This window comes from Pezoporus flaviventris, unplaced genomic scaffold (assembly GCF_033815535.1).
Source record: "Pezoporus flaviventris isolate CSIRO_AGI_PZ_B2104156 unplaced genomic scaffold, CSIRO_AGI_Pfla_v1 ptg000015l, whole genome shotgun sequence".
Taxonomy (NCBI): domain Eukaryota; kingdom Metazoa; phylum Chordata; class Aves; order Psittaciformes; family Psittacidae; genus Pezoporus; species Pezoporus flaviventris.
The window spans coordinates 511,079-527,477 of NW_026892563.1; the positions used below are offsets into that span (position 1 = coordinate 511,079).

The 16,399-nt window shown below is 38.8% G+C and overlaps 1 protein-coding gene across 5 annotated transcripts in view; it reads right to left on the minus strand.

Annotated features, from left to right (window-relative positions):
* Positions 1–321: 321 nt before the first annotated feature.
* The window catches only part of AP1S2 (adaptor related protein complex 1 subunit sigma 2), a 32,354-nt gene continuing 16,276 nt past the window's right edge, over positions 322–16,399 (minus strand). For 2 of the 5 annotated variants that reach the window (XM_061453196.1, XM_061453195.1), the window contains one exon: positions 2,917–4,291. Coding sequence is in view for 4 of the 5 variants with exons in the window: in XM_061453195.1 (XP_061309179.1) it covers positions 4,256–4,291 (36 nt within the window). In the remaining variant the exon portion in view is untranslated. Of the gene's footprint in view, positions 611–2,916; positions 4,292–5,690; positions 5,793–14,725; positions 14,821–16,399 lie in introns of those variants that run through there. The other 3 variants (XM_061453194.1, XM_061453197.1, XM_061453192.1) reach the window with 3 other exon arrangements.

The window sequence follows — 16,399 nt, forward strand, 5'->3', positions numbered from 1 at the left end:
TGCAAAAGCTGTATCACCTTAACAGTTTTTACCAGTGAGATATGCAGATCCTAACAGGATTCTTTGGTATAATGACAAATTCAGTAATAAACCAGCATTTCCAAGCTTTATGCATCAACTGAAATAAGCAGAATTATCACAATTGGTGACTGAAATGTAGATGAACAAAGTCTTTGGTTGCATAAACACAATTTCTACACCATAACATTTCATAGTTTCTTTTCATTTAGATATGTCATAATGATACACTTATTTCCTGAAGTCAAGTTTGCTTATAAAAAACAGTACACTTACTGAAGTCAAATGCAATTTTGTTATAAATGCAGCGACATGAGACACTGAGTCAATTTTAATGTAATTCCCTTTCATTTACGATTTCTGGACTTTTAATTTCTTACTCCCTTTTCAAAAAGGAGTGTTTTTCGTGTAGGCCCGAATGAAGCAGCTTAGCAAAACAGTAATACTGACAAACAGCATCTTACACCATTAGCTAAACATTACAATGAAGGCAGTGAACATTTACAGTATGAAACATTAATATGTCATCAGCTGAAGTGAAGATTTATGTCAATCCAATTTCTTCAAGTACACTACGTGGGGTCTCTGCTTCCTATGGAGGGAAAATAGGAGACAGTGGTAAATGGACCCTGCACTTCTGTTAACAGTACCATACATGAGTTGAGTTAGTATGAAAAATGCGTAATTAAAAGAAGAAAAGCTGAAAGGCATGAAAATAAAGAAGTATTGCAGTTTGCAAACACAGGATTAGCTGCAATTTTCTAAGTACTGATAATTAGATTGCCAGGGCTCACAGAAATCGCTGGTAGATTTTATTGCCCTTAACTGCAATAAAACTAAAGAAATTCAGATGTACCAGTAGGGAACAAATCACAAGCCAGTAACAAAGACATGAAATGGGGACAGATGGGGAAGCATCTTGCAATGGAGTCAATGATTTTTGTGATGAATTGTTTCATGGGTCTCAAAAATCTGTTAGGGAACAATGAATAAATAGATGAATGAAATGACTGATGCAACTAAGACACAGTATCCCTTAAGCTCTTCATAGGAGATCAGGTTTTTATTTTTTTTTCCACACTGTTCCTATACATAGTTCATAAAACCAGGACAAAGTACTTGGTACAGCTGGTGTCCAAAAATTGACCCCTGCAGAAGTGGAGTAATTGCCAGGACTGGAATGGTATTATTCCACACCAAGCATGAAGTTTTAAATTAATTCTAATCTTAAATAGCTTTGTTTAGATGCAGAGCAAGTTGTTTAATACAACATTGCAAAGGGTTATCATCAGTGTTGTAGTCATTATTCCTATAGCATCTGAAAAGAAATAGTAGTTTAATCAGAAATATTTAGGCTGTGCTTTTCCATAATTATTAACAATATCAAAAAGGGATACTGTGCCCCTATGGAAACAAACAGGTTTAGTATCCACAGACTGAATAAACTTACTTTAGCATCCTAAACCAAGACATGTCATGAAGCAGAAAAAAAAGGCAGATAACAGTTAAGGCAGCAAATTATTTTTCAACTGCTTTCTAAATATTAGAAAAACACTGTCAGCAAAATATATAATTAAACGTCTTAGATCTTGCAAGTAACATCAAAACATCGTCTTTATCAACCCTGACTGTATGTAGCACAAAATGATCAAGTTCACAATCCTCATTCGTTCATGTATAAGGCGATTTTAGAATTGAAAGAACAAGCCATATTTTAAAGGCAACTTCATTTAAAATTCAGTCAGTGCCGGGAACAGGCCACCTCTGAACACTTTGAGATGGCTTCCAAAAGCCAGCAGCAAGTAAGAAATGGCAAGAAAAAACAGAAGTTAAAATTGGAAACAAGATACTTGTATGTTATATTAACGATGTTGTGGTTTTTCCTCACTGATGCAATATTTAAATATTCTTAGAGCTGCAGTGACCTTGACAAAGCCAGAGAGAATGGCAAGATTAATGATTTACATGTGTATTTTAACACAAATACCCCAAAAGAGATACTGATTGAAGAAAAGGCTTCGTAGCGTTTTTAATATAACCTGTCGTATTCTATTACCAGATTACTCTGTTGCATTCGTTTTAGAGGACATGCATCTCCCCTATCTACCAACTTAAAACATTTTACTCAAAAAAAAAAAAAAAACCAAAACAACCCAAAATCCTACATTAGCTATAGCAACAGAAGTGACAAAGTGTAACTTTTCAGGCATTTCAGGGTCTTGCAAACATTTGTACTAAAACAACTCCACAATTTTAAATTGATCAGACAGCAGTGGATACTTACAGTTACTCAGTGGTAAGACACAGTATTTACTAAATGACCTGAGGAGTTGCTCCATAGCTATGAAGAAACTGCACTGCTGCTACTGTCTTTAGAGCAGCCCAGTATTATTGTCTCCACTGCCAATTCAGAGTTGTGGGTAATTTTCAGCAGGCATATACGTAAAGATTAAATTTCTTCAAGAATATCAAGGTAATTGGCTAACAGTGAACTTAAAATAATGTATTTCAAGTACACTGGCTACTTCCCCACAGGTCTCTCACCCTAAAACTCAGTAAGATTTTAACTTTTTTAATACTACAGCAGTAACCTTGAGGCAGACATGCCTTCTTATTCACACAGCAACAGTACAATCTCAAGGAACACCTAAAGGCTAATGTGTTTTGTTAGAGGAATTATTTCATCAATTATGACTTTTAAGAAACAAGTAGGATGAATTATGTTTTGTTCATGTTATTTTTTTTTAGGAAGTGTCAAACATTTTAGCCAATTGTTATGGAAAGTATTCTGTAGCATTATACACTACCTGCAGCTCAGAATCACCCCAGGCAAACAATGAAAATTTGAAATATATCAGAACACAGATGAGGAAAAAAGTCATTCACATGAGACAAAAGTGCATGCAATACTTTATTTCAAACATGCCAGGAAAGCTAATTCATTACCTAGTCATTTAGAAGCAAGCAGCTGTATACAGATAACAAGAAAAACAGCATCTCATTACAGCTCAATGCACAGCATTTTAAGCCAACAGGCATGAAATAATGCAGGCTAAAGCAGCATTAACCAGACATTCAAACACATTGTTAATGTCTTACAGAAAAAAGGCAAACTTTGAAGTGGAAAGCCACTCCTGTGATCTTGTTTTCTAAGACTTCAGAATGCTGAAAGTCCAATCCAGATCTTTTGTCTAATCCCCTAAATCTCCCATTTCTCTGTCAGTTTAACATTTAAAAGGTAGTGCATTACCACATATAGTACATGCAACTAGAATGTGGTTAATCTCAGTAATCAATTTCTTGATAATTAAATTTAAACAATTTTCAAAACCAGCACTCGTTTGAGCTTACGAATTATTCTCCTCTTCTAGGCAAACAGAGGATGCAATACATGCCCTCTCTCTCTGCCCTTACTTTTTAAATGAATGGCACTTATATTCATCCTTGTGGCAGTTCTCTGATATACAAGGTAGTCTGTACTTAAAACTGGAAATGCCAATTGAAGATGACATTTTTCAAGTATGCTGTAAATGGACTTAAAAAAAATAATCTTTCTAACCCTAGCCATTTGTGAAGCAATGAGCTTGTTCTCTCCTTCAGTAGCAGCAATTGTTCAACTATTCACAAGAGCATTTGAACAATTAAATACAAATTTTGCAACTTCAGATTTACCTGTCATTCTTTTTGCCCATATCAGTTCTGCCTTCCTCCTCTTTATAAGGAGGTCTCATTAAATATATTGCTGTGTGCACCTTTAATTAAGATGCAAGGTCTGTGTAGAACTGTGTGACATCATTTAACATTTGTGTGTATACAGCTTGCATACTACTACTTCATTAGTTTCTCTGTAAATATTAACTTCATCTACAGGTTTTAAGTATTTTTAAATACCACCACAACTTATTTGCAAGATAAACACAGGTCAAGTAATGTTGCAGTATATAGCTATTTAGCTCGGAAAATTCTACAGAACTTTTAAGCATAAGACTTCAAGCTTACACACAAAAAAAAGTTAAAACCATATGCCAGCAAGCACAAGTTCTGTTGAAAGGAGACATGTGAAGAGACAACACTGTAAAACAGAAGGGGAAGAGGAAAGTACAACAGCAGAGAATGGTTGCGGCATTCTGTTAGATTCACGATGACTGGATTCACCAAGCTGATGATAATGTCCTGTCATGAGTAAGTCACAGGTCTATCTCCTCTGAAATTCTGCATGCATGATGAATGAAGCCATTTAGTACACTGGGACATTAAAGTATTCATGACGTGGCTACAAAAGAAATGTACATATTCTTATACATAATAGAAAGGTGGAGAGATGTGCAAGAAAACAAAAATACTATCTCACTGTGGTATCACTGACATGAAAAGGACATTTGATACATAAATACAATTCTGTATTTTTTGACTACTCTAGACTTCTGGGGCAGGGGACAACACATGACACCGTCATTTCACCCCCCAATACTTGCATGTTGGGTCTGACAACATACAGGATAACTTCGTAATTACTATATTATGTAAGCTCAGTCTTTTTCTCAAAAGAAACTTGGCTGAAGCTGAGATACTGTTCCAAGAGATGGACCACCCTATGTATTTGCTCCATTCTAGCCTCTTCGGTAGATACTATTGGCTACTGTCATAAACAGCCCAGGCACTGAGCTAAGTGAAGTTTTGACATCACACATCAAATCTGCTCTGATAAATATGGATTGTTTACAGGCCTCTAGAACACATTTGTAAGCAGCACCGTGGCAGGGTAGTACAGCAGTGGTGTTACTTGGCATTATCTGTAAAAGCATCCCTGTTTGAAAAACAGGAGCTATCTCAGACATGCCTCTCAGCAGACAGTTTCCTTTACTTTCAAATTATACCACTTAATACTCTCTTGTTTCATTAGCATGAACATTAATATGCAATTTGTTGAAAGATGCGTTAGAAAGCAAGCGACACTCAATTTTCTGTATTAAAATCAGTGCCCCAAAGACAGATGAGGATATTTTTGATGGAGTAATAGCAATTTAGGAGTATGCCCATTACACACCTGGCGGGAATGGGGACGGGTGGGGGGGGAAGTGCTGGGGGGTCACAAACCACAACTCTCTGCATACCAGTTAGTAATCTTTCATGATGTACCAATTAAAATCTTCAACCTATTTTAGCACCCCACTCCCAAAATTATAGAAGTGTTACAAGACTTCTAGACCTAAAAATTTCTTCCATCTCAGTTTGTTCACACATTCAAGCTTACATATTTTCAAATTCTAATCTCCAATCACAAAAAAGCACAAGAATATCTTAGAAGATTTATGGGATTTATACTGCTTTTCACTATCAGTAATATGGATATTATCCCACAGTAGTCAAAATCATTCTGATCAAGCGAAATACAAATCCAGTAATTCACAAAACAATAGCACCTAATGCCAAGTGACAGTAACAAATATAAGAAGTCTGCTGTGATTTTTTTTTTAGGGTAAAATTCGTAAGAATTTGGTGTACAATAGAGAATACAAATAACAGAATTACAGATGTGAAATTTTGACTCTTAAAACCTCTCATATTGCACTTAAGTGTCAGCCTAAATTAAAAACAAGATATTGAGGCATATTGCTAACTGGAAAAGGCACTGCATAATGGGCAACATACAATACTAGTCTAAGGAATACACTGTTGGCATGATATGTATTCATGAAGACAACTCATGTCTTCCAGTGTTTCACACCCTTGGAAACCTGGAGCCAGTAAAGTTGGTGTCTTCACTGAAATGCCTGGTAACAGATTTCACCTTAATTTTACACTAGCTCTCTGGACAGAAGGTATGAGTGCAGCTCACTCTCTAGCACTTTTACAAAGTTGATTACAATTCATTCTTGTTGTGTTCAAAGATTGTCCAAGGCTGCACAAACTATTTAGCACACTTTGGCCTGGAAGTGCTGACCATGTTCCATTTTACACCACTGGTTCAAACAAAAAAGGACATGGATGTCTTTGTTTCATGTTAACCCACCTGTTACCTTCCAGTACTTTGCAAAGTTCTACCCTCCCACACACTCCTATGGTATTCCCTGCCCTATGCATATTTTCAATGGTTTAGAGCTTGAGGCATTAACATTCTCTTTGATGAGAAAATCCTGGTACACAAAATTAAATTATCAACTCAAATTACTGTTATGGGATTAGTGTCTCATCTTGACAGAAAATTATTATCTACTGATAAAGCAAGATGAATTGTCAGGTAATGATAGGAAGAAAGTGGTTATTTCGCTCCTGGAGGCTTTTTAGTTTATAGACCATGTAAACACCACCTGCAACTAAACTAGCAATAAACTGACATTGAAGAAGTGAATCTAAAAGATTAAATGGAAGACATCAATAACTAAAATATGAAGTTATATCACAGCAATACAGTGAGATGGAAAACACTGCAGTTTCAGTAAGACCTCTGAGGAGAGCATCTGAGACCATCACACACAGAGGGTCTGCCACTATGGGCTGCCTGACAAACAACAGAAAGGAAAATAAGGGTTTGATACATTATTTTCCATCACAGAACTACAGTATCTCACAAGCTGCAACTACGATTTGTTAATTTTGGTTCTGGTTTGGGTTGGTTTTTTTTGTGGGTTTTTTTGGTGGTTTTATTAGTAGTAGTAATAGTAGTAATATTTTTATCTTACTGTGCTCCCTGCCACATTGTCTCCAGAGCTAGCCCGCTAGTTTGAATACCAGAAAAGACAATTTGGCTTAAAGGACAGATGTCGGCAGCTTCTACAACTAGTATCTAGGCTACCTTGCCCACCTTGTGTGGGACTCTGCAGACCTCAAAACATCTGAGCCTGTGAAGCATGTCCTTAAGATAGTCAGCCATCTGGATCTAACAAATTTAGAAATGAGTTGATCTAGCAGCTAGCAAAGAGGCAACGGTATCCTTACAGCACAACACAATGGCAAACTAACATGAGATACTATCTCTGAAAAATTATCACTTAAAAATTTGGACATAAAATGTTTACCTGACTTTAATACATAGATAGGTCTTAGATCCCAGCTTTGCCAAAACAGTAATAGCTCTACAGTACAAACTGCACATTGCAATTCCACAGTATTTCAAAGTTACTAGAATTCATCTTTCTCGAACTGACATCTGTGTTTACAACTCCTTTTAAAAAGCTAATAATACTCTCTGAAATTGGCAGCCTGAATCATTAGATTTTTAAATTATAAAAATGGTAGAGTTGATTTGAGTCAACAGACCATTTAGCTAGCCCATCCCAGCTTTTTCCTCAGCCAACTTTGTCATGACCCAACCTAATTAAAAATCATAATTAAAACTAAAATTAGAAGTGACTTCATTTAATCCAGGCCCACAAACAGCATACCTACAACATCCCTGAAAGCTATTTAATCTGGTAAAGGCATCCAGTGATGGAAACTTTAACGCCCTCCAAGCAATCTACTTAAATGCTTAATTATCATCACTGCTGGAAAATTTGCCTAACATCTACTTGGAATTTATTTTCTTGCTGCAGTTTAAGCTATTTCATGTCTGTAGTGGACAAGAAAACAGTTTATTACCTCAGGCAAGAGAAAGACACGTAATTTTTTATGCCTACACCAAACTGACCTAAGTTCAGTGTTTTGCAATGCTGCCATATTACTGACAACATCACAGAAGTGACAGAGATTTCATGAATATTTGTCATGCCTTCTTTTTCAGGGAAGGTTTGCTTAGGTTTTATTTTAACTTCTTTCCCATCACAACCAGCATAAAGTCTATGAAGGCAATCCATGTTAAGCTGTAGTCAAAAATTACAACTGTTATCTTTTGATAAAGGATTGGTTCCCCCCCTCTCTCAGCATCTAAACAAACCCCAAGCTAGAACCACAGACAAGATGTGGGGCTGCAGAGTGCACAGCAGCTTGGGAATAATTCTACAGAAACAGGCTATAGGGAAAAGAGAGTAGGTACAAAGGCTTCTATTTAGAAACATGAAATTCTTACAGTAGGAAGAAACTGACACTTAAGAAGAATGTTTTTAGCAATGCTTCAGAAGCAACTACTTTTACACTCTCATTCTGAAACTTTATTAGGAAACATCTCTAATGAAAGCCTGCTTTAGGAAGTTTCCACTGTTCACTTGCCTCTTCAGGGATTTCAAAACGGTAGAGTACCCATTTCCCAATCCTTGGTTAGCTAACTATTCAGAAACGCCAATTACACGGTTATTGAGAAAACTATACTTTGAAAGTAGTGCAAGATGTATTCTCAGAGAACCGAGAAACACCCATGAGGTCTTGAATGTGTTCAGAGACAAATATTAACTATGATGCTGCTCAAAACCAAAGTACAATCCTACATCAATGCCAGCTTCAGCTCAAGATCTTGCCTGCAGCTTCCTATACAGAGAACAAAAAGAAGAAATCTTCAAGATTGGTGTAAATTAGTGAACACAATACTCAACCAGAGTCTGAAACAGCAGCAGCTGTCATGCAAATGTTATTCAGCAAAACACCTTACCATGTGCAAACACTTGGGCTCTGAAACATCACCCCAACAGACCAGAGCAGAAGGGCATGATATAAGATAAGCAGCGGCCAGTCTGCCTGCCTCCTCAAAAGCAGAAGTAAAAATACCAGTGGAAATTTCATGTAGTGTAACTGGATAATAGCAGATACTTCCTGCTTCTTTGTTGCTACTCCAGTCTGCTGGATCACAGGTGGTAATCTCTCCAGGAGGTAGTGGTTTATACCTGCCAATCATTTGCTACACAACAAGCTATGAAGAACTGACAGTCTAATCTTTAAAAGGTAAGGATGGTTCTAAGCATCCACTGAAGGCTCCACTTCCTCACCACAAAATCACAAATGCTTCAAGCAAATACTGCTGCTGAATACTTATTGTAAAGCTAGAGACAAAACTATTACAAACCACCAAGATCTCTATCAGATAATCTCACAGCATCTGTATGGTCAGCAGTTTGCCAAACCACACAGGTAAGGTTTCATTAATGTTTTCTTCCAGCACTGCACCTCCAAGTTTACATTACTTACTCCCCTTTCCTTAAGGACCATTTCTTAAACTGCAGGGCTGTATCTTTGAAGGTATGACCAGAATATACTGCTGTAACAAACCATGTCATGGCCAGTATCATTCAGCTTCCATGGCAATGGTATTTAAGCATTGTCCTTCCTTCTTGTTCTGCAGCACTTTGCCTTCTAAGAGTTGTTTGGACAAATGTTTGCAGGGCCAATTTATAAACACAGAAAACCTGCTGACTGTATGTTTTTAGAAATAGGCAATTTAAATTCGATCAGTTTAAATGGATCTGAAATCTAGTTCTAGAACGGTCACATATAAAGTTTCTCTGGCACAAAAGGAGAGAGGCAGGGAAAGGACAACTGAAAACTCCGTAAGTCAATACTGCTGCTGAAGCTCCTGCAACTCTCCTATGACTCAGGTCAAAAGGAGGGGTGCAGGTGAATTAGAACTTACCTAACTGTGCTAGCTAACTTAAGGGTCCACAACAGACATGAAAGAAGATAAGATATAGGGAACACTGGCTTTTTAAACACTTAAATTACATTTATTTTTAACAATTCCCAGTGTAATTTAAGTTGCTCTAGCAGAAGTCCTGGCTGCCACTAAAAGTAGATGTCTTTTACTTCCTTTTTCAATGCCATTGCTTTCCTCCTCCTGGCACTTCCCTCATGCCCTCCTGCATATTCTCAGGTTTTAGCTAACAAGTTAGGAACCATATAATCACAGGGCAAGTGCATGAACACAAGTGCCTCCACAAAAGTAGCAGCAGGAATGGATCCATCCTTCTCAACATAAGACACTGTCAGCATTATTTTAGGTGATGAGGAAACTGTATTCTGACTCAAGTCCATGACTTTACCACCTGTAAACTGTTTTTGACAGAATGCGTAAATTCTATTCAGCAGAACTTGAGTGTACAATAAAGAGATTTCACCCTTTCTAGTTGTATACCACTCTAGGGTTTTTAACATTATACAAGGTATACCTTAAATTTATATGCAAATCTCTCTGAAGCAAAGAAAAAACCCAAATTGTCCTCCTCTAGTGATTGTTTATGCTTGATAAAGTAACACAGATTAAGTAATCTGAGCTGTATAACCTGTTAAATATCAGGTTAATCCAAGCACAAAAGCTGTATGCGTCAAATTCGTCCCCTTGCCCAAAGATAACCTTCTTTACCTGAGAAAATATTTATTTACTACAGATGATCTTCCTTCAAATATACAAGCTGCAGTTTCTTCCAGCAGGCAAACTATCCCCATCTGTTATATACAACCATCTATTTGTCCCATGCCCCTTTATCCATACTCTGTGGAGTCATGCCAACCACGTAAACTAAGCTCTGTAAACAGCCACTATTCCTTCACTCCTTCCCAGGAACAGTACGGGCCAGGAAGCATCCCATGGGCATCTAGTAATGCCACCGTGTTTAAATTAATGGGGGCAAAGCACATTTCAACTAAAACTGTGCCCATACACAGAATTAATCAGAGACATACTGCAGACAGCTATGGAGACTGGAGTCACACAGAATTCTTCAAGCACGAGGCTGCATGTTCCAGAATGGTTTTTTGTAGCCAAGATAACAAAAAGATGAAGACTCCTAAGTAAAAGCTCGGTTTAGCATAGGTCCCAAGCAACATAAATACTTTTAAGTTTTAATTACAAGGAAAGTTTTACAGTATTAATACTAATTCTCACCATGAGAATCACACTCTTCATACATAGAACTTGTTATAAACAGGAAAAAGAGGAATAAACATGGGGAAGAAAAACCGTGGAAAAGAATCAAGCTTGAGCATTTAGGTTTTCTCATTATTTTAGAGTATGTCAAAACTCATATAAAAGAGTCTATTTTGAACAAATGACTCGTTGAGCGCCCTAATTCTACAAGTCTAATATGCAAGCAGGTTATTAGCCACCCCCCAACATGGATCAATAGCTGTTTGTCGTGGTTTAAACCCAGTGAGTGGTGCCGGGCTGAAAGCAATCGAGGTCCGTGTCCACCACCCCCCCCCCCCCCAAAGCTCTCCCCTTCCCCACTCCTGGAGGGATGGGGAAGAGAATCAAAAGAGTGCAACTACCATGGGTTGAGACAAGAACAGTCCAGCAAACAATGCACAACACAAATCACCACCGCTACCACCAACGACAACAATGATAAGGCCAGCTACACCCCAACTGAAAAAGTGATACTGGCAGCCTATGAAGGGGTTTGAGCTGCTTTGGGAAGTGACTGGCACTGAAGCACAGCTCCTCCTGGCACCCTGGCTGCCTGTGCCTGTTCAAAGGCAGGGTCTCCTCTACACATCATGCAACTGATGCTACATGGAGTAAATGGGCTGCACTAATTACACAATGAGCTTGAATAGGAAATCCCAGTCCTCCAGGCATTCTAGAAGTCATCATGGACTGGCCAGAGGGCAAAGATTTTGGAATGTCACCAGAGGAGGAGGTGATGTGTGCTGAAGAGGCCTCACCATATAATAAAACTGTCAGAGAGTGAAAAGCAGTATGCCTTGTTTACTGATGGCTCTTGCCGTATTGTGGGAAAGCATCGGAGATGGAAGGCAGCTGTATGGAGTCCTGGACGACAAGTTGCAGAAACTGCTGAACGAGAGGGTGAATTGAGTCAGTTTGCAGAGGTGAAAGCCATCCAGCTGGCCCTGGACATTGCTGAATGAGAAAAGTGTCCAGTACTTTACCTCTATACTGACTCATGGATGGTGGCAAATGCCCTGTGGGGGTGGTTGAAGCAATGGAAGCAGAGCAACTGGCAACGCAGAGGTAAACCCATCTGGGCTGCTGCACTGTGGAAAGATATCCGAGTGCAGAACCTGGTGGTGAAGGTATACCATGTAGATGCCCATGTACCCAAGAGTCACGCCACTGAGGAACACCAGAACAACCAACAAGTGGATAAAGCGGCTAAGACTGAAGTGGCTCAGACGGACTTAGATTGGCAACATAAAGGTGAATTATTTTTGGCCCGGTGGGCCCATGACACTTCAGGCCATCAGGGCAGAGATGCAACATAGAGATGGGCTCATGATCGAGGGGTGGACTTAACAATGGACACTATTGCCCAGGTTATTCATGAGTGTGAAACATGTGCTGCAATTAAACAAGCCAAGCGGTTAAAGCCTATTTGGTATGGAGGACGATGGCTGAAGTACAAGCATGGGGAGGCCGGCAGATTGACTATATCACACTGCCACCAACCCGCCAAGGCAAGCGCCATGTACTTACCATGGTGGAAGCAACCACCGGGTGGCTGGAAACATACGCTGTGCCCCATGCCACTGCCCGGAACACTATCCTGGGCCTTGAGAAACAGATTTTGTGGCGACACGGCACCCCAGAGAGAACCGAGTCAGACAATGGGACTCATTTCCGGAATAACCTTATAGATATTTGGGCCAAAGAGCATGGCATTGAGTGGGTATATCACATCCCCTACCATGCACCAGCCTCTGGGAAAATCAAACGGTACAATGGGCTGTTAAAAACTACACTGAGAGCAATGGGTGGGGGAACTTTCAAGCATTGGGATACACACTTACCAAAGGCCACCTGGTTGGTCAACACCAGAGGATCTGCCAACAGGGCTGGCCCAGCCCAGTCACAACTTTTACATATTGTAGAGGGGGACAAAGTTCCCGTGGTGCATATGAAGAATTTGCTGGGGAAGACAGTCTGGGTTCTTCCTGTTTCAGGTAAAGGCAAACCCACTCGTGGGATTGCTTTTGCTCAGGGACCTGGATATACTTGGTGGGTAATGCGGGAAGATGGGGAAGTCCGATGTATACCTCAAGGGTATTTGATTTTAGGGGAAAACAGCCAATGAACTTAATTGTATGCTGTTGCCTGCTGTGTAATGCTTTTATAGCCCATCAACTAGATGTCTTCAGGTCACCAACAAATAGCCCTGACTTCCATCCAACCATCATCCCAACAGAGAATGATAGAACAAGATGAGTTCTGCAGTAAAGGAACAATCAGCATCAGCAGGCAACGATCCAATGCTGCCCACAGCCTTTCCTGTCCTGAAATATTGTTACAAAAGATGGAACCTGACATCACGGACTGAATGGACTCAGCATTATAGGGATTGGTCCATGCACTAAGAAAATGATCTTTCTCTCGGTCTGTGTATGTATGTGGATGTATGTATGTGGGAGAGCAATGGTATATTGAAAATGTGGGATCCAAGCATGACATGAATGGTATGGAATAAGGGGTAGATACTGTCCTGGGTTTAGCAGTAGCAGTCAATTTTTCTCCTTCTTGGTAGCTGGTGCAGTGCTGTGTTTTGACTTTCAGCCTGGGAACAGTGCTGATAATACCGATGTTTTCAGTTGTTGCTAAGTAATGTTTACCCTGACCAAGGACTTTGTGAGTCTCATGCTCTGCCAGGGAGGAGGGGAAGCTGGGAGGAAGCAAAGAGGGGACACCTGACCCAAGCTAGCCAAAGAGGTATTCCATACCACAGCACATCATGCCCGGGAGGTTAACTGGGAGTTACCCAGAAGGACACAGGGTCTTCTGGGTCAGACTCGTTTTTTGGCAGGTGGTATTGTATTCTCTTCCCTTGTTATCTTCTCTTATCACTATTGTTGTTGGTGGTAACAGTGGTGATTTGTGTTGTACATTGGTTGCTGGACTATTCTTGTCTCAACCTGTGGGAGTTTCACTCTTTCGATTCTCCTCCCCATCCTTCCAGGAGCGGGGAAGGGGCGCGGGCCTCGACTGCTTCCAGCCGGCACCACTCACTGGGAGTGAGTGAACAAGCTGTCTGACTGGTTTTAAACACCACACTGTTTCATATACTAGGTAACATTTAAATGGTAAAAATACCCATACACCAACATTGAATTTGATTTTGAACACATTACAAAATATTTTTGTCTATTATTAGACTTTTCTTTTGTTTAGAAACTAAACCCTGATGTTTAGAAAGCTGCATATGAAGTTAGATCTATTCCTGCAGTTCCCCATTACAAAAGACAATTTGTTTACTGAACTACTTGTTCATCATTGTATCAAATAAGCAGCAAAGTTTTCTCCAGCAAATTATTTTCACATGTGTTTTAAACTTGACTTATGTAAAATAAAATCTTACCTTTATTAAAGGACTGCCACAATGTATTCCGCTTATGCTTTGGACAAAAAATATGTTGCAATGCACTATATATGCAAATAAGCTTTGTTCTGTCATGCAGCATCCGGCATTTAATATACAGTCAACTGCAGCAGCACCCCCCAGTCTTTTTAGGGCCAATTTTCTCTGCACAGCAGATGTAAAAAGCTCATTTTCCAGTAAATACACATTTACATGGGTTGATTGTAAGTAAACAAAGCCAAACATCTGTTTAGTTATTAGTTTTAGTAACCATTTCTCTAACTTGCATTATCCCACTTGATTATCAACACCAAAGAAAGCTAGAAGTCAGACACTTCCATTTGATGCAGTTAGTAAACAAAGGAAAATAAAAGGGAACACTCAAAGCACTCTTCAAAGACCATCATGCAAGTGTTGCAGAAAGTTAAGCCCATCACCCATTTTCTGTTTACCCTTGCAAGGACTTAATTACACGTGCAGCAGTCTTTGCATAGCACCCATTTAATCCATGCCACCAAAATGGTAAACTTGGTAGTTACCAATCATTTAGATGGGGGTCAAAAGGGCTAATGCCTTAGATTGCTCTTAATCATAAGATATCCTCAGACAAACCTCCCCAGTCTTCATTCTGGCTCTACAAACACAAAATCAAGCGGCAGTGAAAATGCAATACCAACTACTTAATTAAACAAAACAAACAAAAAATAACACAAAAGCAAACAAAACCCCAACAACCACCCAATTATTTACAGGTTACTTCTGTTTAAAACAAACATTAGAAAATATTCTGAACTATATACAAAATTAAATTCAGTTATTTCATTCAAATGTGTTTCAGCTATTGTTACTCAGTAAATACAATTTTACCAGGTCCTACTAAAAAGCCCACTCTTAAACAACAAATATGCATCAGTAAAACATCTATTTGAAGGCTCCAAATAGATGCATTAAAAAAAACCCTCAAGTTTATTTTTCAGTTCTTACCAAGACAAAGAATACCTTAAAGTAATAAATTCTATACAGCTGTTGAGAAAGCTTTACCTCTGTTTGAAGGAGTACTAATTCAAACTTGGGGGTTTTGGGTTGTTGTTTTGTTTTTTTTTTAAAAAAAAGAGAATTTAAGATCAGCTGTGCATTACTGTAACAGATTGAGAGAGCATATCACAATAGGATGCTACCACATTTACATATATCTAATCCAGTGATTTATGTGAAACATGCTTAATCCAGTGACTCATACTGATATCAAAGTAAGATTTGTTCCGTTAAAGGAAGTAAGAATTTCATTCAACTTCTCCACCTACTAGCCCTAAAGTAATTTAAACAATTCAAGAGCTATGTACTGCATTTACTATTAAGCCTCCTTGTTACTTGCTGAGCAGTATATAAACCAGACATTTTCATGTAGTGGTGCTTGGTGCAAAAAGTTGAACATTTTTACTTTAATCCATCTGTTAACCAGGTGTTCTTAGATTTCTCAGGGAATTGTGAGCAATAGGGGTTTTTCCACTTTCTTTTTTCTTTTTTAAAAATCAAACTTTCAGCATAAGATTTAATAAATATTATGTTTTTAATGCATCTTGATATCCACCACCAGAACTGCTACTGTTGCTAGACAGCTTGGCAACAACAACAAAAAAAAAACACAACAAAAAAAACACCAAAACCATAGCATCTCCCTTAAAAACAATATATAAAAGCCTCAAAACACATACCAGCAATGTGCCTGACATGTAGAACATACAGACAAGACCATGAAGAAATGACTCTAAAAACTGAACACAATGGCAGTATCTCCTGGGGACATTCATATTCTCTTCACCTACTATTGTGTCACTCTAAACTCATCTTCACAGGTAGCAAGAACTTTAGGAAAGGGTAGGAGCACTGCAACATCACACATCTCAGTCACCAGTAAAAATCAGATTTTCTCCTCACTATTTCAGGGTCCAAACATTAACAGTGCCCTTTCCAATATTCTGCCAGATTCAGGGAAAATGTTCTGCTAAAATGCAAATTTTTGCGCTCTTTCAGAGAGTGTGTAATTTTGAAGATATGATATTCTTTACTGTCAAGCAGCCTTCGACAATTATTCATGGATTTTACAATGTTTATTGACCAAAAGCACACAGCTAAGCTCCTGAAAACGGTTATGACATGTGCAGCAGTGCTAAAATTTTCATCACATCACCCTGACACAGTGCTTCTACAGA